Raw genomic sequence first — 23137 nt, 5'->3', positions numbered from 1 at the left:
GTTCCCAGCCCTCGTTGGCAGCTCGGCCCCGCCGCTTCCCCCAGGAATTCCCTGTTGGCTCGGCTGGCAGCGGCAGGAAGAGGCCCCGAGACATTCCCCGCGTCGCTGCCATTTGGTGTTTGTCCCCACCTCCCGCCGTCCCTCCCACTCACAAATCCACACGGAGCTGGAGCGGGGCCAGCTCCACGCTCTGGGAATTCAAAGCCGTGGCGCCTCCCCGGGGACTGCCAGAGGAACCCGGAGCCTTCCAGGGAACTCCGAGTGCCCACGGGGGAACTGCCGGCTCCCTGGCCCACTGGACACTGCTCAGTGCAATCCTCAGCATTCCCAAAGTCCTGCAGGAGCTCATTTGGCAGCACGGGCTGAAATGAAGAGCCAGACAATGCCAACAGGTTGTGAAGTTTGCAGGGAGAGCAAACCACGTCTGTGGGACAAAGAGCCCTTCAGCCAAACGATGAAATGGGGTCAGAATTCACTGCTGTCCCCAGGTTTCCAAAGAGGGGATTTATTCTCCATCCAGGTGATTCCAGGGGCACAGGACTCTCTGTGGGCCCTGAAGAGCAGCATGCACTGGGACTCCACACTGCCCTAGGGCACGTCAGGCTGGAGCTGGGCTGACAGAGGAAGGAATTTCTGTCCTGCCCCACACCCACAGGCCCTGCTGATCCAGGGGAGCGAGAGAGAGGAAGAAAAGGAAAGTGGAAGAGGAGCAGGGACACGGTGAGTGATTCAGCATAAAGGATCAGAGGCAGCAGGCAGGCTCCAGGGCTGCCCTCTGCACATTCCCAGCTCTGGGGCTCTGGGGCAARGTGAGTGGAGAGCAGGGTTCAAACTGGGAACACAGCAGAGTCCTCCAGAGCAGGACCCAACCAGGCAGAGTTTGGGACAGCAGCCCTGCACATTCCTCCTGCTGATGAACTGAAACGGGAGCTCAGCCCAAAGGCAGAGCCAGGCCCTTCACAAACACCACACCAGCTAAACCAAAACARAAACTGATGCAGCACCTAATCCACTCTGACACACACCTAGAGCTACAGCGAGTCTGAAGTGGCTTCCTGAAAGTCTCAGCTCTCTCCAAATAAACTGCAAATGCTCTTAACACCTTTGTTCCACTGCCTTGGGGGGCAAGAAAGGTTTTGGGAAGAAAGTGGGGCTGGACTTGTGAAAACTCAGACACCCCTTTGGACAGAAGTTAATGACACAAAAGTTGCTTTATCTTGCAGAACACACCAGGGCTGAWGCTTCACTGGGACAAGTTTCCTGACCAGTGACAAGACACGATTCAGTTCTTTAAAATAAACCCCACTGTAGCTGAAAGGAGAAATGTGGTGCCCAACAGAGCACTGGGACAAGGCCACTGCCACTGGAGGGCTCAGCAGGGCTGGGACACAACTGCACTGCCATCAAAAGAGCTTCATTATTCCMCTCCTCAGGAGCCAGACAAAGATGGTGCCAGGTTTCACAACCAAAAAGGCATTTTTTTGCAAACATTATAGGAACTTCAAAGCAGAGCAAGTTTTTATTTCACCTACATGAGCAGGCTCCTGACCAGAAAAAGCATCTGAAGTTTTTTAGTTATAAGACAAACTGGAAAACTCAAGCTTAAAGAAGAGTTGGCAAATTCAGCAGCAATTCAAGCAATGAACTCAATGCAAATGCGACAGAAAGGATCAGACTTTCCAAAGACTAAAGAGTAAAATGTGCATGGYTGGCCTGCATGTCTTCTTTTTCTTTTTTTGTTTAACAAATCTGAATTGAGSATTTTGCTTAAATATTCAGAAACTGGAGCACCCCAACAAATCTGAAATAGCAGTGAAGGTTTATTTTAAAGGGCTGGATTCCTAAAGCACCCAATTTGTCACAGGCCCCCAGTGCTCTGTGTACAAAGCCTCAGAAGGCCCTCCCTGGCTCCTGCTGAGGACTGAGAAAAGGAATTCCTGAGGAAGATGAGMGCACACCCAAGCCAGCCTTCTCTCCCAGAAGGCACCACTGGCACAGTCCAAACCAGCACAGCTTTTGCAGTGGCTTCCCAAAAACGAGCTGGAACAARGGCTGCTGCTGGAATCACCTCACAGGGAAACTCCAGACCTTYCTCTCCACCAGATCCTCACCAGGCAGAGATGCAGCAGCAAGCAGAGAGCTGYGTGAATTTTTAGCTTTTCCTTTCCCAAGCTTAGTTCAGAGGGTGGACACACAAAACCTGCACTATCCCAAGAAACTCAACTCATTCCCAATCTCATTCACTCCCACAAAACCAAAGTATTTTCATTCTACACAAGCAAAGAACACGTAGGGCTGGCCCACAGTACATGGGGTGCACAGCTCCTACATGCACTGCTCACCTCAAAGCAGGCTCTGCACTCACCTGGAGATGGAGGTTGGATCTTGGTCTGGGATTTCTTGGAATCAGCAGCTGCAAAGATGTCTGGAGGGGGATCCTCTCCCCTCTCGATCTTGCACTCGAAGGCATAGAGACACTGGATGTACTGCTTCTTCAGCGAGCTGGCCGCGCTGCTCGACGTGCCCACGTTCAGGTTGGTGGCCAGCTCACGCCACTTCTTGTTTTTGTTGACCTGCACAACCAAACAGGAGGCTCTGAACTCCAAATCCCAACTGCACTTCATCCAAGAAGAGAAATCAACCCTTCCCAGCTCACACACAGCAYGCAGTGAGGGCTAAGCAAAGCAACCCCAAAACTACTGAATTCCCTTCTTCACCTACAGAAAACTTTTCAGATGGGGACAGATTGCAGATTGAATTAGTCACGAGGCCAGCTGACAGCCAGATGCAAAAACAAAGAGACTGTCACTGATCTGTGCACTGGACAAAGCAGGGAAAAGGGGCTCTGGATCTGCCACAGACAGCCCTCACCCAGACATCTGGCTCACTTAAAGGGTGCTGGGCTTTATTTACAGAAATAAATCAGAATTAGAACGTGGCTAAATGGAAATTCAAGGCTTACATCTGGCCACAAAGCTGATTTTTGTGCTGTGGGCAGCTCTGTCCCCTGGCTGGGGCCACTGACCTGAGTCAATCCCCCGATTTCCTTGACGGAGATGTAGAGCCTGTAGAGGTCCAGGGGTTTTCTGCCCACGGCTGGCAGGTTGGTCATGCCCATGGCCTTCTCCTCGGTGAAGGCCAGGTACCGATCCACCCACAGCTTCCTCTCAGGCTCCCCACCCAGCTCGTACAGCTTGGTGATCTTCTCGTTGGTTGTGGTAGAGGAACTGGACTTCTAGGAGAAGGAAACAGAGATCAGGACTGAGCAGCACAACTGCAGCTCCTCCACTGGACGGGGTTTGGAAAAGCAGCCAGGCAGGAGCTGCTGTCACACTGGGACAGCTCAAACTCGTCCCAGATCAACACCAGGCAGGGATTGATCAATAAAGGTATCACAGAACCTCCTGCTGCCCAGGGAATTCACACAACACGCACTTTGAAACACAGAAAAGCTTCAGGAATGCTACAGAAACCAAACCAACCTCCAGGAGACAACAGAGACCCATCTCAGACAACTCTGGGCTCATTTGTTAAACTGGAAAATATCTAATTCACCTACAAATGTATCTCCTGCACCAGGGCAGGGTGGACACAGCTCTGCTGAGCCTCTGCTCTCACCCACAGGGCAGCACTGAAACTGAAAACTGAAAAGCTGAACTGGCACTGAACACTGCCAGGGGTAACACAAACACATCTCCAATTAACACAAAGCACAGAGGCCCCTGTTTGAGGAGGGTCTCACGCACAGAGGATCTCTTCCCTCTGAAACTAGAAATGTTCCTCAAACCTGATGATGTYCCAGGTGAACCCTACACCCAAAACTGAGCGTGCTCATGGCACATGAGATGATCTTCCCACAGCACAGAGCAGGACAGAGCAGCCCTGATTTGCAGCCAAGRGCATTCAAGTCCTCTTTTGCCATAAATAAGAGAGGCAGATGCCAGGACGTAGGAGCAGAAGTGAGAGATCTCCTGGATCTCCTGCTGCTGGCACAGGBATCAAACCTGCAGAGCATTTGTTTTCCTTCAGGTGGCAAAGGAGGAGACCACGGGCTCAGAAACTGCTTTTTTGGTGGTTCTTTTGAAACTGGTAGCAGCAATGCAAAGAAAAACACTCCCTGAAGAACTTGTTTGCCTCCCTCTTCTGGCTTTAATACAGGATTAGTAAGAGGTTTGTTTGTGAAACAACTGCAGCACTTTAGTTAGCACATCCCAGCTGAGAGCTGACTCGCTCCACCAACAAACTCAGGTTTGTTTGTGCTGCTTTTGGCAGTTTCACTGTGGCAGGTGATAATTCCTAATATTGAATTGTTTTCCAAGTGAAATCCATGACTCCCATAGGACTGAGGAACACTCCCTTCCATTTCTCCCTCTGTTCAATCCAAGTGGATATGCAAGGCACRGCTTTATTTCCCTGGACACTGAAGAGGATGGGAGTCATTAAAAACAAACCCCAGAACATTTTACCTTTGACTTGGATTCTGCTTTGGGTGTCCCATCTGCCTTGTTGTTCATTTTAGTTGCAGGTGTTAATTTGACGTCCCCCAGTCCCATCATTTCAGGGCTTGCTGCCATCCCTGKGAAATTAAAGGAATCTTTAACACTGATTTTCCTTCCAGGGCAATGCAGCCAATGAAATCCCAAAGTTCTGGCTTACCTGCAGAGTTGTTGGCCATGTTTCCCCCCATGGGGTAGGGCGGGCCCTGGGGGTTTATCATGCCAGCCATGCTGTTAATTCCCTGTCCATAAGGAGGTCCAGTGCCCATCATCCCCCCTTGGTTCATGTTGGGGTAACCAGGAGGCCTGGAGGAGGCAAGGAACAAACACTTATTGAGCATTAGGATCTTGTCTTCTGAGGAAGCAGCTTTGMTAAAAGAAACCCAGAAAGGACATTGAGGATTTGCCTCAAGTTGCTTTTCCAAGAGAAGAGCAAAGGTCAAAGTGCTTTTGTAAAGCTCAGGACCCAGAGCCCAAGYCACATTCTCAAGASAAAAGRAGATGCAAACCCTTTGGAAAGTGARGCTTGAGCTCTGARCATTTTCCACAAACTGAGCCTCATTTCAGTTGTTAAATTGCCTTTAACCTGCAGACTCTGCAGCCCCGGGCATTTAGGTGAGACTACAGGATTTAGAATCATGGAATGCCCTGGGTTGGAAATGYTATTTCCCATGTACCACAAACCTCCTACAAAACTGTGGCTCAAACTTCTTCCTCACAGGGACAGGCTTTGGTGCCTTTATTGGGGTTTGGGAACTTGACCCCTTSGCAGCCACAGGTAAAAGCAGAAGATTGCAGGAGCAGCCTTTGGGTGATGATAAAAGAGCTCAGTGTCCAGTCAGACACAAAKATCTCAGTTCTGGGGGAACCCAATTTATGAGCACGTTCATGGCTCCCATGGCACTCTGGTAGGCCACACACACCTACTCTGAAATGGGCAATAAAGAACAAAGCAACCACAGAAAATAGCACAAAGTTCAGAGCTGAATTCCAGCTYCTTTCCCACAGCTGCTCATCAAGGCCCTAAAAGGAAGAAGTTCCTGACACTGGACAAGCAATGCCTTGGATCACACACTCAGCAGGGTGGCTGCTGCTTTTAGGGGCTGCAGCACAGGGGCAGCATCTCCAAGGCATCCAGGGAACAGAGAAGACCAGAAAGCAAAATCTAAAAACAACTGAAGGGATCTCAGAGTTAAATAATTTTACCTATGAACATTAAAACTCCCTTTAAGTGTGTCATAAATTATGCATAAAATCCTGGAATGGTTTGGGTTGGATGGAGCCTAAAAACCATCCCCTGCCACGGGCAGGGACACCTTCCCCTAAACCAGGCTGACCAAACTCTTGCAGGGATGGAAAAGCCACAGTTTGAGCATCCCAGCACACAGCTCCTCCAAGTGAAAGGGATGGAAGAGCCACAGTTTGTCTGAGCATCATCCCAGCACACAGCTCCTCTGAGTGAAGGGATAGAAGAGCCACAGTTTGTCTGAGCATCCCAACACACAGCTCCTCTGAGTGAAGGGATGGAAGAGCCCCAGTTTGTCTGAGCATCATCCCAGCACACAGCTCTTCCAAAGTGAAAGGGATGGAAGAGCCACAGTTTGAGCATCCCAACACACCGCTCCTCTGAGTGAAAGGGATGGAAGAGCCCCAGTTTGTCTGAGCATCCCAACACACAGCTCCTCTGAGTGAAGGGATGGAAGAGCCACAGTTTGTCTGAGCATCCCAACACACAGCTCCTCTGAGTGAAAGGGATGGAACAGCCACAGTTTGTCTGAGCACTGCAGCTCCTCTGAGTTTCACCCTTTTCCCCACTCAGCTCCAGAGCCAAAGCTCCCTGCAGGACCCACRTTCCAGGCAGGCTCTGTGACCATTCCCCCACACCCATGGCTGTTCCCTGCTCCCTTTGGCAGCAGCTGTGGCACAGAGCAGACACCCATGGCCGTGTCTCTCCCTACCTGTTCTGGATGGAGTTGGCAGCGGCGTGCATGGCGGCGGCGGCGGCCTCCTGCGCTTTGCGGTTCATGCCGGCGGGCGGGGGGCACATGCCACTGGCCACCTGGGGGGGCATGTTGGCCATGTTGGGGCCGTAGGGCCGGCTGCCCATGGCGGCGTGGCCCATGCGGCCCGGGGGGATGCCGCTGTACGGGGGCACGGCGCTCTGCCCGTGCAGCTGGCTGCCGGCCCCCATGGGGTTCATGCTGCCCCCCATGCCCGGGCTGCCGTAGTTGGCGTTGGACATGGCRTTGTAGTTTGGCTGCCTGGGGTAACCTCCTGGGGAGAGCACAACAGGGGAACGCAGCATCACTCAACCGGTTCGGGTTTATGAATCACCATAAAAATCTTCTATCGGCAAATATTTAAAGATCGCTAACAGAGATGAGGGGGAGTGTTCACACCTCAACACAAAGTCAAAGTACTTGGATATAAGCCACGTAAAATGTGTTTTGACACAGCCAAGTAACAACATCGATTCAGAAGCTGCCTGAAACTCTCCCAAACCTCAGCCCAGCACAGAGATAAATGGCCTGGGACAGGATGGAAAATCCCATATTAACCATTCCCAAAACAGGCAACACTTCATCATCTTCCTCTACAAAGAGAGCCAAYCCTTTGTCACCATTACATGGGATGCACAAGCTGCTTTCTAAACAGGGAGGAGRAATCCTACTTTTAGAAGTACAGCTATCCCCAAAAGCAACGTTTCCATCAGCTCCAAAAGCAGCAAAGCTCTGGTTGGYATCACCCACACATTAGGAGGGGACAAATCAAACMATTTATCATGGAATCATGGAAYRGTGTGGGTTGGAAGGGACCAYGGAGATCATCCCATGGGCAGAGAYCCTTCACTAGRSCAGGTTACCCCAACCTGGCTTTGAAMACTCCCAGGGAYGGGGCAGCCACAGCTTCTCTGRGCAAYCCTGGGCAGCCACAAGAAGAAATGAGGGTAAGAGAGGCCTTTGCAGGCTCAGTTCCCACCTTGAGGTCCGTACTGGCCGCCCTGGGGTCCRTAGCTTCCCATGGAGTTCTGCTGGTAGGGCCCCATGCCGGCGTGCATCTGGGCTCCCGAGGACTGCCGGGGGGATAAGGCTGAGCCGGGCTGGGGGGAGCTGTACTGGGGCATCTGGGGRTTCCTCTGCATGTACCCTGCACAGCGGGGAGAGAGCAAATGGTTAGAGAAAATATCCACAGGGGCCATTGCACACGCGTGTTCCAGGCAACAGCAACCCCCAGCGCTGACCAAACCCTTCCAGCAACAGCCTGCACATATTTCAGTGGTTACATTATGGAGTCGGTGTTACCTGAGCAGATAACAGATCCAATTTCCTGTTTTAGCCAGAAAAAAAAACCCACCCCTTAGTGTCACAGCAGAAGCCAGCACAGCTCTGCAGATCCTTGGGCTTGGTTTCTGTCTGCCTGTCTRTTTTCTCTCAGCCAGCAGAGCTGAAATTTTACATGCATTTTGCCCCCCAAAATCACTCTCTTAGAGGGGAAAGGCAACAATATTGTTGTGAGTACCCTTTGYTCTGMAGCTTTAAGTCATGGGCAAGAACAWGCACAGGAAAGCATGTTACAAAGCCAGAGAAAACACCTCACAGCCAAAGCAGAGCTTGGATGGAACACTGAGAGGCCAAACAACCACCACCAGTGATTTTACTGCAAGGTGCCTCAACAGCTTCAGCCTGTGCTCCTGGGGCAGCTTTCCTGTCCCCACAGAAGGTGTCCCCAGGCAGGCCAGGTGGCTGCAGTGACAGGGTGACCCACCTCGGTCCTGCGCGATGCTCGACTGGTTCATGGAGGGGTGCAGGATCGTGTCCGACTGCCCACTGGGCGGGCGGGGAGGCATCTGATTGCCTGTGCCACACAAAAGGAGAGAGAACATCACCAATGGATCCCACAGAGCCACATCCCAGAGCCCCAGACAAGCCCACGACAAGGGGACGTTGGCCACAGTGAGGGAAAACAACAGCAGTGGTCACAYCAGCCCAGGGCAGCGGCACTGCTGGTTTACCAACATCCTGCCCGTCCCACGGCATCCCCGGTGAGCCACAGACATCTCACACAAACCAAGGAGCTCYGAGCACCCCAGGAACCACCCAGGGCTGGCACCTCCCCCTGGGCACCAGAGCTGAGCCCCAGCAGAGCCTGGGATGTGCGGGGGTACCTGGGACTGCAGCAGGTGAGAGGGGACCGGAGCGGGACTGAGCAACGCTGGCTGGAGATCCAACTGGGGACGGGGAGGGTCCTCTGATGCCTGGCAGGTGAGGAGAGGTATGTGGCGAGAAAGGAGACTGAGCTGGGTTACTCTGCTCTCCTTGGCTGCTGGAAATCCCTGATGTGCTTACTCCAGGGCTCAGGGCTCCTTCGGTCCCCATGGGCAGGTCATCTATGGAACCAGACAGGTCCTGCAAGGCACAGAAACACATCAGCCAAAATCACAGAGCCATGGGACTGTTCCCTCACACACCACTCAGAAATGGCATTTCTCCCTCGGGCATGTTGAACTCTGYTTGCTGCTGGTACCAAAGGCTGCTGCAGACTGAGGCAACTTCCAGACGTGCCTTATCCTGCTGCCAGTCTGAACCCAGGAGTTTCTGAGTTGCTTTGCTGATGGCTCAAACAACCAGCTAATTTCTCCTACTTGCTCCTTTTAATTCAGTTTAGAGGTGGRAAGTTAAAGAATGCATCAACAGCACACGTAAAACTGCAAACACAGGAGACAGTCCATGTGATCATGGCTTGGAAGGGAAACGTGGCTCAGCCTCTGAAAGACAGAAAACTCCTGCCTCACCATAATTAATTCATAAACCTCCTATGAGCTGGGAAACTACTCACTAGAGATGGATAAAAACAAACTAAACAGAGATTTAAAAGAAAACCATAAAATACTCTTCAGGGTTCCCACTTCCTTTTCTTCAAAGACAGCAAAAATTAGCAGTTACTGCATCAACCTGTAAAGTTTAGCTTTTCTCCAAGGCAAGGCTAGAAAACACCCTTTTCCTGCATCTATTCACCTTGGAGGAGAAAAGCACAAAAAGCCTAAGGGAGCTGAAAGCTCCAATTGCCACAGCAGCAAAGTGGCAAAGCATCAAAGCATCAAAAAGCAGCTGGCAAGTGTGAAATTGGGGCTAATTCCAAGATGTGCAGATCCAAGATGCCCAATTGTGCTGGCTCATKGATAACAAGGTGCATCAGCTGCTCAGGCTTGGCCTGCTCTCAATGAGTCAGGGACAGCCCCAGCCAGAGGAAGTGGCAGAGTATTTGAACAGAAAGCTGGGAAGTTGTAACTATTGCAGGGATTAGATAAAATCTCTGCCAGAGGTTCAAAGGATCACGGCAGGTGAAGCAGTGSAGGCCAAAGCTTACCAGGACTTCACTTACCCTTCCTAAGTCTTTGAGAGCAATCAGCTCTGGATCAGAAGGGTTCTGGGTGAGCCTTGAGAGAATCCCAGGTCATTTTCCCTGCACAGAATTGAGCTGAACAGCAGAGCCAAGCTTGTTTAAACTCCACRGAGAAAGGCTGAGCCAGCTGATCAATCACCTGGACACCCTGRATTTGACACCAACAGCAATTCCTGCCTCAGGGAATGCTTTCCCAGCTCCAGCAGGAGCACCCACACACCAAACACTGCAACTCCTCAGCCTTGGGGAGCTCAGGGAGCCCCTGATGCCACAGCTCAGGATCTGACACAAACCCAGGAAGGGAAAGGGATGGAGAAGGACAGGAATTATGGAGGAACAGAASCCAACASAGGACACCCAGCCACTCATCACCCYRTGGGACAGGGACATCCAGAAGGGCAGAGCTGGGCACCAGCACCACCTTCAGCTCTACACTGGGGCAATTTCCTCTGTTTTAATGGAATTGGATCAAAATGCTTCTAACAAACGCTGGCAAAAGCTACCCTGGAGCTGCAGAGCCCACTTGGTGGGATGATTTAGTGCAGAGCTTGTCYTCCCTCCCCTTCCATTACTGCTCCTGTTGGAGAGCTCATTTCCTGCACCACAGTCTCTGAGGTATATTTGCTTACTGCTCAAGTATTATCTTCCTGAAGAAGAAAAAAAAAAAAGCTTTGTTTTATTTCAACGAAAGCTAAAAAACTGCAGAAAAAGCCTAAAAATAGTGTCTGAGATCTCYTGCAATTTTCACTACTTTCCTACTGTAACATCAAAAGCATTGCTCCTTTATGCAGCTATTTGGGTGTTTTTCCCTGGACAACTTTGACAAATCCCACATTCCTACTGCGGAAACCATCTGAAGTGGGAGTAAAGAGACATTATTTCCAACATTTCACATTAAAAAGCATCAACCAACATAAACAATCAAGAGCAAAACACTCCTCTCCCTGCGATCTGCTGCATCCACYGATACAAGGCACACCAAGAGATTCCCCAGAGCCAAAGAAGGGATCAGAATGTCCAGAAACCAGTTCAGTCCAGCCTTAATGTCCCTTAAATACATGAAGGTGGTTTTAGTTTGAATCACCAAGTGCATCCAAACAATGTTTTCCTCATCACTGAAATGAAGGTGGCCAATAAAATCATCACCACCAGGAGCTTATGTGGTACAGAATTTTGGAGCAGTTAAACCTGGAGAGCAGAGGAGCAGAGCCTGAGCTGCAGAGGTGAGGGATTTTTAGGCTCAAAAGAAAAAAAAAAAACAAACAACCCACATTATAAATGTGCACCTGAGACAAATACTGGCAYGAAAGAACAGACACAGAGCAAGCAAGGTGAAATGTGAGTTTCCTTCCTTTGTCTGGGGTCTGAGTGCTTCTCCCAAAACAAGAGAGAAGGTTTTGGGTGGAAGGAGCTCCTGCTCCATGGCCTGAGCAATGTTCAACCAGGAAATGGGCARCCTAAGAGGGCAAGGCCTGGAAATGCCAGACACAAAAATATCTGCAAGACTTAAACCAAAGTAAGGTTAAAAACGGTTTGAAAATTAACTCCTGAGAAGTAGATAACAATCTCTAGAGCTCATGCCTTCGACCTTGCCTGTGTATCAATGCTGAAGTACTGCAGTCATTTAAAAACATCCAGTTTTAATTAAGCAGGTGGATAGTAGGGTTTTACCTCWGTGAGTGGGGCCCCTCTGCATTGCTGACATACCATGAGGGACCCCCAGAGCTTCAGCTGTGGGTCACACTCTCAAATTATCAGTTTAAATGAGTTAAAAGGGAATTACACTCCCCTCTTTCTGGGCTGTTGGGACACGAGTTGAAACAGGACCATGAAAACCAAGTAACTCCTGAAGTGACTTCCACCTCCAAAGAGATGTAAGTTCTCTGAATTCCAACAATAAAGTCATTTCCCAGCAAAGAAGGGTTCTGCCAGCACAGCAGCATTTTCTGAGCGTGTTATTCAGCAGGACTGAGCTTCTCAGAAGGGAAACTCCTGTGAGGGGAAGGAGAAAACATGGACTGGAGTGTGTGAGCCCCAGCAGCTCATCAGCTGCTTCCTCCCATCAAATTCTCTCTCCTGATGTCAAGCACCAAGGCACCGTGGGTTAATTAAACAAAAAAGGACACCTCCAGCTCTGACACCCCCAAAGCAGGGCAGAGGAAATCCCTCCTTCTCCCTGCAGCCTGAGTTCAGGGCAGCCCCAGCAGAGAAGCCTTTAAAAACACCAAACCTCATGGAAATAATGGAGACCTGCTGCCGTCAGTGGGTTCTGGCCSCAGCCCAAGAGCACAGGGCCTGCGAGGTTTTATTTGCCTCCCACGGAGCATCAGGGGGAGACCTGGAAAGGCACAGCAGCAGCGGGAGAAGGGCTCTCCCCTTCGCTGGGAGCCAAGACAGGAGGTGAAGCTCGGCAGCAGCAACTCTGCCAACTCAAGGAAACGTCAGGGTCTGGAGAATTTCCTCACGTGTTTCCAATGTGTTTTTTATGCRTTTTATTGCTCATCTGCCATGCAGATCAAAAACGCTGGAGGGATTCCAACTATTTCACACAGAATCTCACACTCCAGGCTGGCTGCAGCCCCAAAGCCTGAGTTTCTTCACTTGAAATAGTGCCCAGTGTTATTTTGGGATGTGACCTGATAGCGGAAGCCCACGGGGACCCTGGAACGAGCACGGTTCCAGCTGTGATTGGATGGCCCAGCCTGACCGGTGCCAGCAGCGCTGCTGACAAACACCACCGMCACCTCCTTTTCACACCACAACAAAACCAGGCCTGAAATCACACAATCTGCTACCCGCAGGAGGGGGCAGGGGACTTCATCCCTCGCAGGGAAAGGGCTGCAAGTCCTGGCATGAGCAGCACAAGGAGCCGGGTGGGTTGTGCTGGAAAGAGCYGGGATTCTTTTATCTGGCAGCAGGAACAGCCACCCCTCTATCTGATACAGCTCATTTGTTAAACAAACACAGAGATGAAACGAGGAGAAATACTTAAGATCAAGGTAACAAAATCCCAAAGGAGCAGAGAAACCCAAGGCTCTGCTCTGGCCCATCCCACTGATCTGGAAGAGCAGGAAGATGACCAGAAAGCAAATGGAATTCCTGAGCGGGGACTGCAGCCTCCCCTGCCCATCCCCAGCSCTTCCACGAGGGAACAGGGAATGATCTCGGCACCATCAGATCACCAGACAGCACTCAAGGAAATTATGGTCTGAGATGAGCATGTGGTAGAGCTTATAAAYTCTGTAAGGCCAGTTGTTTCCATAAGATGCTCACAAGCAAGACCAGAGAACAATGGCTAAATTTATTCCCCAGTTCTTTCTGAAAGGGAAAAAACCTCTTCCTTCCTTCTCATTGAAATACCCACTTTCTACTACAAGCTTTTTTTTTCTGTGCAGTTGCTTTTCCACTTACTCAAGAACTACCAACATTTAAAAATCACAAGCTTGTCCTTTCCTTCCCCTTTATTTCCACACCCAAAATACCTCAATCCTCTCTATCACAACAATCACCCAGCTGACTGGCAGGATCTCCCTGCTATTTTGGGGACATGGAGAGACTCGTTCCGCCTTTGGCAGCACACACAAATGAATCCTGTGTCTCATGCTCACAAAACACTCTCTCCTGGAGATTTTCCCGTGCTCCACTCCCAGCACAGCCACAGGGACACCTGAAAAAGCCAAACTGAGGTTTGCAAGATGTGACACAAGGGCTGGACAGGGCCCTGTGCCTTCCTGCTGTGCCCCAGCAGAAACCAGAAGTTGGAATATGGGAATCAGTTCAGCTCCAGTGGAATCCCAGCTGATATTTTTCATCCATTGAGATTTATCATCTGGCATCTCCAAAACTGACAAACCAAGAGTCAGAACAGAGATTTTCCAATCCTGTCCTRTCCCAAAAACATACAGCTTGTGCCAGGGATGACTATCACTGCCCTTGCTCTGCTCTTGTACCACCAGTTACTGTGGAGAGGAACACGAGCCCATCTTTCCAGCACCAAAAGCACTTTCTGGATCATTCCTGGTGTGGGTATGGGCTGGACAAGAGACAAAGGGGAGGAGGAAGGAGCTGTGCAGGAAGCCTTCTCAATAAACCCTATAACCACCTCTACAACCTTTCTGGAGGCCCTGGAAGTGAAAGACCTCTCTGTCCCCTGTCCCACTTTTGGGACAGAAATTAAACCAGCATATTTTGAAGTTGCCCGTTTACCTGTCACTGATTTTGTGCTCGTATTTCTGTGGCAAACACGTCCCTCCACATTCCCAGGATGACTGCAGATTATCAAACACATCCAAAGCCCAGCAACACAAGCTGGTGACCCCTGGCCATGCACAGCTTCCTCCACTGCCTCCTGGCTCCTGCCCACCCTGGTTTCAGTTCAATAAGGAAGGATAACCTTCTCCTGGCACAAGAACAGGGAATGCTCAGAAGGAAGCTCACTGTCACAGCAGCACGAGCTGCACGCTGCATTTCCATGATTTAGGAAAGCTCTGTGAATTCATGGCTTTGCCTCTTCTCCTGCCTCCTCCTTCAAAATGGGACAAGGCCAGCAATGGGAACAAAGGGATTTATYTGCAATGAAATCACTGGGATTGGCCCCTTGGATATGTCCCTGGAAGCTCAACCTCTGATCTGAGCAGGGATGATGTGTGAGCAATGAGAAATCCGACAGTTCTCGAGCTCTGCAAGAGAAAAAACACCAAGATCCTGGTACCAAAGTGAGAGTGCCATAAGGGCCTGGGAGTCCTTATGTGCCACTCACTCATCCACGCAGTCCTTGGGGAGAGGAAGGAAGTGCCAGACTTCACTACAAGGGGAAAACACCTGCCCACCAAAACAAATATCAGTGAGCAACACCAGCAAGGCTTCAGCCTCTGCTCCAGAGTCCATATTCCCTTCCCTTCCGAGGAGTTTCAGCTCCTCTCAGGCAGCAGCACTCACAATTACAAACCTAAGATGGGGACTGCAACATGCCAGAGAGAGTCGTGCCGTTTCCTCGCTCAAAAAAGAAGCTGAAAAGCTCATTCTTCCAGGCTGGCTTCAGACAAACTGGGAGAAGCTGCTGGCTGGAGCTGCACTGCAGGGAAGGGAGGCTGGCAGGAGGAGGGGCTCGGTGCCACACGAGAGAAATTTTACTCTGATTGCAAAAATAAGCTGCTGTTCTAATCCAGCTCAGTAAATGTAGGTGAGTGGGGCTGGCTGGCAGGGAGCAGGCACAGAATGAGGCAGAGAGGAGGACAGAGGGAAGTGCTGCTGGCTTTGCCACATTCCTGCACCRGGAGCCTTGCGGAACAGCCGGCGCTGCTACCGCAGCAGCCATTGATTTTTCAGAGGTCGATACTCCACTCCCACAGATCTCCTCGGCAGGAGCTTTAATCACATCTCCTGCTCCTACCCTGTGCCACCCCTCCTCTCTTCCCCCTCCAAATAAAATAAAAATAAAATAAAATAAAATATATTAAAAAAAAAAGGGAGGGTGAGGAGGCTTTCCACCCCCTCCAAGCAGGGAGCAGATGAACAAATCTCATCTTCTCGGTCTTTGGAGAGCAGAGATTCAGAGCTGTAGTTGCAGCACAAAGTAGAGAAGGAGTAATGTGATTCATGCACAGAACAAGATGTCGCTGGAGGGAGAACCTGCCATGTGGAAGGGCAGCATTCCCACCCCGAGAGTGCCGGGCTCTTCTGCAGGACCTGGGAGATGGGACAGCAAAACCCACACGAGAGTCCAAATTTAACCCTTTGGAGCTTGATCAGCTGCTAAAAGTACTCCCAGCTTTAGATAAACGTAGGTGCAACATCAAACATCCAAGGCAGCAGGAAAATGCTGAATTTTTCCAGCCAGGGCAGAATCACTTCAGCTGCCCCAGAAGCTGTCCTGTCCATCCAGCAGTGCTGCCACACAAAAGGGTGAAACCTCAGTCCTACAGCAACACTGATCCCTAAAAAAGCTGCAGGAGAGGCAGGAGGACCCTGGGCACAGGAAGACACAACATGGCAGCAGCAGCAGAGCAGTCTCACTGCATTTCTGGAAGCTGTGGGGATGCAGGGATTGACAAGTCGATCCCATCMATAGCAAAGATTGGTCCTGGAAAGGCGAGTGAGTGCAGGCCTCAGCTGACAGACCTGATGCTTCAAAAAGCTTTTGTTTTCCTTCCAGAGGTTTTTAGGACTCCTCACCCAAGTCTGAAGACACAGCCCAGCTCCCATAAAACAGAACCACAAGGGAAGCCCCTTGCACTGGCAGCCACGAGGGTATTCCCATTCCCCAGCTTCTCCAGAAGGTGCCTGCCAGGCTCATGTTGCACACATTCAGACTCCAGAGCATTTAGTCATCCCAGCATGTGACAGTGCCACCATGCCAACCACAGAGCCAGGGTGGGCAAAGGGAAGCAGCAAAGGCAGCAGCTGAAATTATTACAAATTAAAAAGGCTCCTATTCAGGCAATACTTTTGACGTGGGCCYGGTGCTGCCCTCGAGGTCAGGGAGCCACAACAATCCGTTCCTGGAGATGTCACTTCTTGTCATTTCAGGAAATTAAACCTTTCTTTYCTTTTTCCTTAAATAGAGGCTTCTATTTTCCAGATTCAAAACTGCAATAAAAGCCAATCACACAACTCCAATTACCAGGCCTGGTTTGGGATCCCAAACCCATGGGASCATCCTCAGCCTTGGGCCCCTGCCATGCCCCACACGTGGGCATCRTGTGGGAAGAGTTTTCTCCATGGCATTTATGACCCCACGTCTCCAAGACAAGTCAATCCAGCGAGCCAGAAACACAGCAAGAGGGAAATGATTCCCGTGGAGCCCGAGCTCAGGTGTGATGGTGTTTAAAGCACTCTCAGTTATCCCTGAAACTGCTCCATGGAGCAAAGGAAGGTCCCTCCTAGCACGATGGGATCAGCCTCTGCGAGGGCTCAGTTTGGGAGGAAAGGGTGGAGGATGAGGATCAAACGTCCAACATCAGACTCACAAGAGCTTCAGCACCTTTCAGAGGTCTCCAGTGACACCAAATCAGCAGCAAAAAGGAGTGAGAGCCTGATTTCCCTGCCCCACAGCACGACCCGCTCCGAGAGCAGAGAGTCACCCTCCATGGCAGTTCCAGCACAAGAGCAGCTCTGGATCCTGCAGCAGAGCAGGGATTCTGTGTCAGAGCACTGTCCAGGATCCCAGAGCAGAACTGGCCACCCTACAGCAGCYCCAACACTGCCCAGTCCCATCACCATGGCTGGGCCTGAAGGAACCGGGGACTGAAGGAACCGGGGCCCGTCCTGGCCCGGGGGAGCCCCAGCCCCACACAGAACATCAGCCCTGGGAGCTCCAGCCCCACACAGGGACCCCAGCCCTGGGAGCTCCAGCCCCACACAGAACCCCAGCCCTGGGAGCTCCAGCCCCACACAGGGACCCCAGCCCTGGGAGCTCCAGCCCCACACAGGGACCCAGCCCTGGGAGCTCCAGCCCCACACAGAACCCCGGGAGCTCCAGCCCCACACAGAACCCGGCCATGGGAGCTCCAGCCCCACACAGAACCCGGCCATGGGAGCTCCAGCCCCACACAGAACCCCAGGAGCTCCAGCCCCACACAGAACCCGGCCCTGGGAGCTCCAGCCCCACACAGGGACCCAGCCCCGGGAGCTCTGCAGCTCTGCACAGGGCTGGGCTTTGGGCAATCGGAGCGAGGCGCAGGCAGGAAGCTGAGCTGAGCTGCTCTCGACCAGAATAGAAACAGGAAACGAGCCCGGCACCGAGCAGAGCGCAGCAGCTCCCGCGCCAGCGGCTCCCCAGGGATGCTCTGCCCGAGAAGGGGACAGGGGACGGGCACAGGGTGGGATCAGATCCCTTCAACCCCGAGGAGGGTGGGGACGAGAGGGAATTGCCTCCTGGACACACAGCAAAGCAGCCCTGGGGTGGCTCTGAGGTGTGAAATTGTCACTGGAGAGGCTGGAAGGTCAGGGAGGCTCTGGAGCAGCATTCCACGCTCTCCACTCYCAGCAAAATATAAAAACTTGGGAAAAAAAAAGGCACAGCCTTTTCAAGGACCCACACAGAAAAGGTGGGCACAATCACACAACAAGGAAAAATACATTTTTAACTTCTGCTATCACCACAGCTTGGGATAAAAACCTTGAGATGAGCCCAGACTGGAATGCAGGATCTGCASTGCCAGCGCTTCAGGTGCTCCTGGGGGAAGCCTCGGGGTGCTGGTGGCTTTATCTGCATATCCACTGTGCTGCCCTGCTTTGAAATGCACACACTGCTAATCCCTCTCCTAAGGCAAGCAATAAGACAAGCTCAAAAGGCCAAATACAAACCAAACAGAAGCAGGAAGTCCCATATGGAAAGAGAAAAAAGGAAAGGAAAAAAAGAAAAAAGGCTTGAAGTGGCCAGCAGATTCAACTATCAAAGGTTCTTTTTCCCTGCCGCCTGAAAAATTTGTCTAAATTACCCATTTTAAACTCCAGTTTTAAGGAAACAGGCTGCCTCCCTCCCTCCAYGGCAGCTCTGACAGTTTTTTGCTGCATTTCAGCCTGTTGCATTGATTATTTCCAGGTCAGGGGACGCAGCTGACAGAGCTCAACTTTATTCCACTTCAAGCACTCCCAAAGCAGCTGAAATGACCAGTTGGAAAAAATGGAAAATCCAAGCGGTGTTTCTGACAACCTCCAGTGTCCAAACCCTCTCTGAGGGTGAGATAACCAAACCAAAACCACCCAAAAACCGCTGGGGACATTCACTGACCCCTCTGACCTCCTGCCAAAGCTCTGCAGCCTCATTCCTYTCCCCTCCCCACAAAACCTCATTTTCTTAAACCCACACTGCAAAGATCCAAGGCCAGAACCCACATACAGGAGTTAAACATGGATCAGGAATGTTTTCAGCTGGTTATAATCCTTTCTGTCATCGATAAGACACTKCTCAGATCAAAATTCAGAGATGAACCAAAGTGAAATGTCACTATATACACAAAATAGCTTTCCAATAGTGCAAAATAGTAAAATACTGAGGTTAAAACACTCTAGAAGAAGATGAAAATAAACTGTCCAGGACAGGGATGGGATTTCTCCCTCAGGCTCACCAGTACATAGACATTCTTGAAGAGGAATTCCAAAATTTTTGCCCCAAGTGCCCAGTTAGCTGCCACAAAAATTCAAACYCAACCTTGCTGTGTCAGGAGCTCCAAAGCCCTGCCACAATCTGTCCTGGTCTATAAATGGCTTTTGGGGCCAACCTGGAAGCTCAAACACCAGAGATGCCAACTTCTGTGGCTGGGAAGGAATAAACAGTTTGGTGAGAATTGCTGCCTCACACTCCACATCCATCCCAAAGACATCAGGAACTCCTTCAAGGCACAAGGTAAAACCTGTCCCATGTTCATARTGAGAGAGAAAATCCCTCCCAACAAACCTAAAACTCCAAAGAGCTCTGCAGCAGAGCTGATCTGCAATCCAAACCCAAATGGATGCTCCAGCACCCAATTTGCTTCCCCCAGGATTGCTCCCAGCACCTTCCATGGCTACACARAAGGAAGTTAACACCTGGAAATGTTTGTCTGCTTCAGCCTCAAAAGGCACCAAATAAACTGGATACAACTCTCCAGAAAGAATTTTCTGCTAAGGAGAAGAAACTAGGGAATCTCCTGGGAGAAACAGATTTATCCTAAGGATTACTATTCCTCTATTACACCYAGACACAAAAGACTACACTTCACTTCTCCCGTGCAATTGCAATCTAAGTTTAGTTTGGCTGCAATCCTGACAGAGGCTCCCCTGGGAAGCAGTGAATTTTACAGAGAAATTCCTCACCTTGGCTGCTACAGGAAGGGAGAGCAGCCAGGACACTCAGAGGGATGCAGGACTCTTTAAAAGGCACCAGGGAGCCCAGGTTAGCTCAGGAGAAAGTTCAGGTAATGMCACCACAATCCTGCTGGGATGGGATCCTGAAGGTTCCACCCAGAAGGATCCACAGAGATCCCAACAAAGCCACAGGAATTGAACCTGACAATGTCCCTGCCAGGAGATCAGCACCTATGAAAGGGTGATGGATTGGCCACAGAAATATTCCCCCTTTATTGCTCAGAATTCCAACAGGAACACTGATGCACAGTATCAATGTGTAAAGTTATAATGCACTGGGTACATAAATTCAACACTTCCCAAGATCCTAAAAAGCAGGAACCTCCTTTTACACATTAAACACCTTTTTGGTGTTTAATTAAAGATGATGCATGGCATGATTTGCCCCAATTCCAGGATACCCAGTGAGCTGTTCCACAGCACCCACCAGCCTTGGGAAAGGGCTCTGAACTCCRTAATAAAATTAAAAGCCCACAAACGAACTCTGCTCCTCTAAGTCATCCATAATGGCAAAACAGGGATCTGGGAATCCTCCTGAGCAGGATAAAACTTTCTCAACTAGACAGACTGAGCAGTATCAGGAAGATAAAAAGAAATTGATAGTGCCCTTCCATGGAGCTCTTTGTTCCTGAGCATCCCCAGGCCAAACTCTGTGCAGGAGATTGATCACTGCAAACCCAAACTAGGAGTTGGCTTTTCCAGCATCCCATAGATCCTGCCCCTAAACACCCCACAGCATCCCTGTGTGAGGCTTTTCCCAGCTGCTCTTGTCCCACAGGATCCCAATGAGACAACAAGGAATTATGAAAGAGGTACGAGGGAGTTTCCTTTTTTTCATCTTTTTGCCTACTAAGGAAGAGAAAGCCCAAAAATACACCAGGGTTGGGTAAGCTAAGGACTGYGTGATTTCTTAAATGCAAATTATTTGGTGGTAAAGCCAGGAAAACCAGATATTCCCTTGTTTCTAGGTTCCTCCACTCTTGCAGCTGAGAYGGATTTCTTTTCTTAGACTGCTCAGGAGAAGGGACAACTTGAAAAGGGCCAAATATATTTAACCACAAGGTAYGAAACAAACTCCCACTTGGTGCTGAGAAGGAGCCACTTCTGCAAAGCCTAGCTACTAATTCCTATAATCCGAGTCAGAGGGATCAGTAGGATTCAGGAARGCTCCATCAGCAGTGCCTCTGAAAGGACTTCCCACCGTTCTGAGCTACAGCAATTTCTTCAATTACTTCAGTGGCTTCACTTYTCCTGCGCTCCTCGCCAGAAGATGGGTCACATGGAAGAACTTGTGGAGAGGCAGAGTGGAAAGAAACATGCTATTTAAAAAGATTTTTTTTTTTCCCCAGGCCTCAGAACAAATTAAATCTTTGTAATCAGGGTCCAAAAAAGGAAAAAAAAAAAAAAGGAAAAAAAAAGGAGGAAAGAAGAAAAGCAACAACCCACAACTACTCCCATTAGGTGGTCAGAACTAGAATCACTTTGTATTTTGGGTGACAATTTGTAYCCACAATCCGAAGGAATTATTTCAAGGGGCTCATAACAAAGCTGTTCTCATTGCTGGGAGCAAAAATAACTCAGTGCTACACACAGCTCRCTCCTCTGGCCAATCCAGCTGCAGCTCCCAGCACTGACTGAGCCAGTGGCTAAAGAAAAGAAAAATGCTCACTCACTTCCTACTGGTTAGAACAAAAGTTACCAGCAAAATCAGAACTCAGCAGCTCTCAACTTTTCTTCCAAGCCAGAGGAACAGACCARCTTGTGCAAACTAATCTAAACTTTCAACCCTTCGCTGCTTTCTTGATGTTTTAACACAAAATTAAACAACTCTGGCCCAAAACCTGCTGGAATATTGGGCACTAACTCATCCCCAACTGGTCACTGCACATCAAGCAAGCAGATTTTGGATGCCACAGAAAACAGAATTCTCCATTTGSCAAGGAAGGAGCTGTTTGGGACTGCTCTTCCTCACTCCAGGTACCAATATTTTTGTCTTTTCCACCAATTGCTCAGTCAGACTGGACCAGAGAAGCTCAAATCAGCAATGTAAAGATCCAATGAGACAGAAGGGCAGTGGTGCTCCAGTGCCAACCACCAGTGCCACAGTGGGCCAAGCACCAGGAAAATGAAGTAAAAACCAGGATTTTTCCTGGAGATCAAGGCCTACAACAGTCAGGTACTTCAGACACTGCACACACATGGATCACAAAACGAACTGCTTTAGGTAGAACCTGCAGACCAGAGCACTCAGGGTTAAACTTCCCTCTCAAATCCATTACTTTTGTAAATTACATTCAATCTCCAGTGGGAAGCCAGAAGCTAATGACTTAGTAAAAAGCACAGGCAGCCTCCATCATTCCCATTTCCACGTGGAATAGTAGCAGTGCTCATTTCTCCTGCTGTGCTCCTGATTGCCCTGGTCCGGCCCCACTCACCGGCAGGCTGGAAGGTCTGGACTGAAGATTCAAGTTCATGTCTTCTTGCCCTTTACTGGAAGCCATTGAGGGAGCAGAGGATGCCTGGGACCCAAATGAGTCTTGAGATAACTCCTGAAACATCAAGAAACACAAAAAAAAAATCAYAAATGGGAATACAATAAAGCCTGTGTTGGAATCACTCTGGGATATCCTCATATTGTGGAAGATTTATGTCCCCTTGGTGCCATTTGCCCAAAGCAGGAGGTGAGAGCCAGGACTCCAAGCCAGCACACACAAACACTGCCCAACTGCTGCTCAGAGCTGGGAGTACAAATCCAAGGCCATGAGAGACCAGGGACTCTAAAAAGGCAGCAGTTCCAGCATTCCCTCATCACAGGAGTGGAGAGGCTGTTCTGGATCTGCTTCTTCCCCTTCCACCATCTCACCCTCGCTGCACAAACCTCGTTACACAAACAAGGCAAGTCAATTAAAACCTTCCACTTCTCWAAAGCTGCCCTGGATGCATTGCAGTGTTTGCTGAAAGGACCCAGCCAGCTTTGTTTCTCCTCCCTAAAGCCAAGTTTTACATTKAAGAGCAAACTCTTCTCTCACCCTCCACGTGTGTCTCTGCAAACTGTGCTAAACCAAGGACCTGTGGGAGCACCTGGAGAACTCCACACAGCAGGAAAACCATTCCATTACGGAATTCTTTACACTGGTAAGGGAAAAACCTCCAACCTGTGTCTGATGCCCACCTTGTCCAGTCCTTTTCCTGGACACCCCCAGGGATGGAGACCCCAAACCTCCCTGGGCAGCCCCTTCCAAGGCCTGACCACCTTTCCCATAACAAAATTCCTCCTGAATTGCCAACCAGCAGCGTTTTCCCAACGACAGCTTGTAAAGCTGCAGGATTAGCACAGAGTTGCCAGTTACCACATCTGGGAGCCACAGGAGAGGTCACCAGGCTGGACC

At 50.2% G+C, this 23137-nt stretch overlaps 1 protein-coding gene across 2 annotated transcripts in view; it reads right to left on the bottom strand.

Annotated features, from left to right (window-relative positions):
• Positions 1-23137, bottom strand: part of ARID1A (AT-rich interaction domain 1A) — a 55921-nt gene that overhangs the window by 8849 nt on the left and 23935 nt on the right. Inside the window, exons 4-12 of one of the 2 annotated variants that reach the window (XM_057382588.1) lie at positions 22184-22297; positions 8662-8902; positions 8262-8351; positions 7476-7643; positions 6455-6770; positions 4657-4802; positions 4467-4576; positions 3026-3235; positions 2366-2573 (exon numbers count right to left, since the gene is read on the bottom strand). In XM_057382588.1, coding sequence (XP_057238571.1) covers positions 2366-2573; positions 3026-3235; positions 4467-4576; positions 4657-4802; positions 6455-6770; positions 7476-7643; positions 8262-8351; positions 8662-8902; positions 22184-22297 — 1603 coding nt within the window. The remainder of the gene's footprint in view (positions 1-2365; positions 2574-3025; positions 3236-4466; positions 4577-4656; positions 4803-6454; positions 6771-7475; positions 7644-8261; positions 8352-8661; positions 8903-22183; positions 22298-23137) is intronic. The other variant, XM_057382589.1, reaches the window with a different exon arrangement.

This window comes from Malurus melanocephalus, unplaced genomic scaffold (assembly GCF_030028575.1).
Source record: "Malurus melanocephalus ecotype Western Australia unplaced genomic scaffold, MMel_1.1 scaffold_575, whole genome shotgun sequence".
NCBI lineage: Eukaryota > Metazoa > Chordata > Aves > Passeriformes > Maluridae > Malurus > Malurus melanocephalus.
Note: the sequence above shows the minus strand (reverse complement) of the source record. Positions and strands in the feature narration are given on the sequence as shown.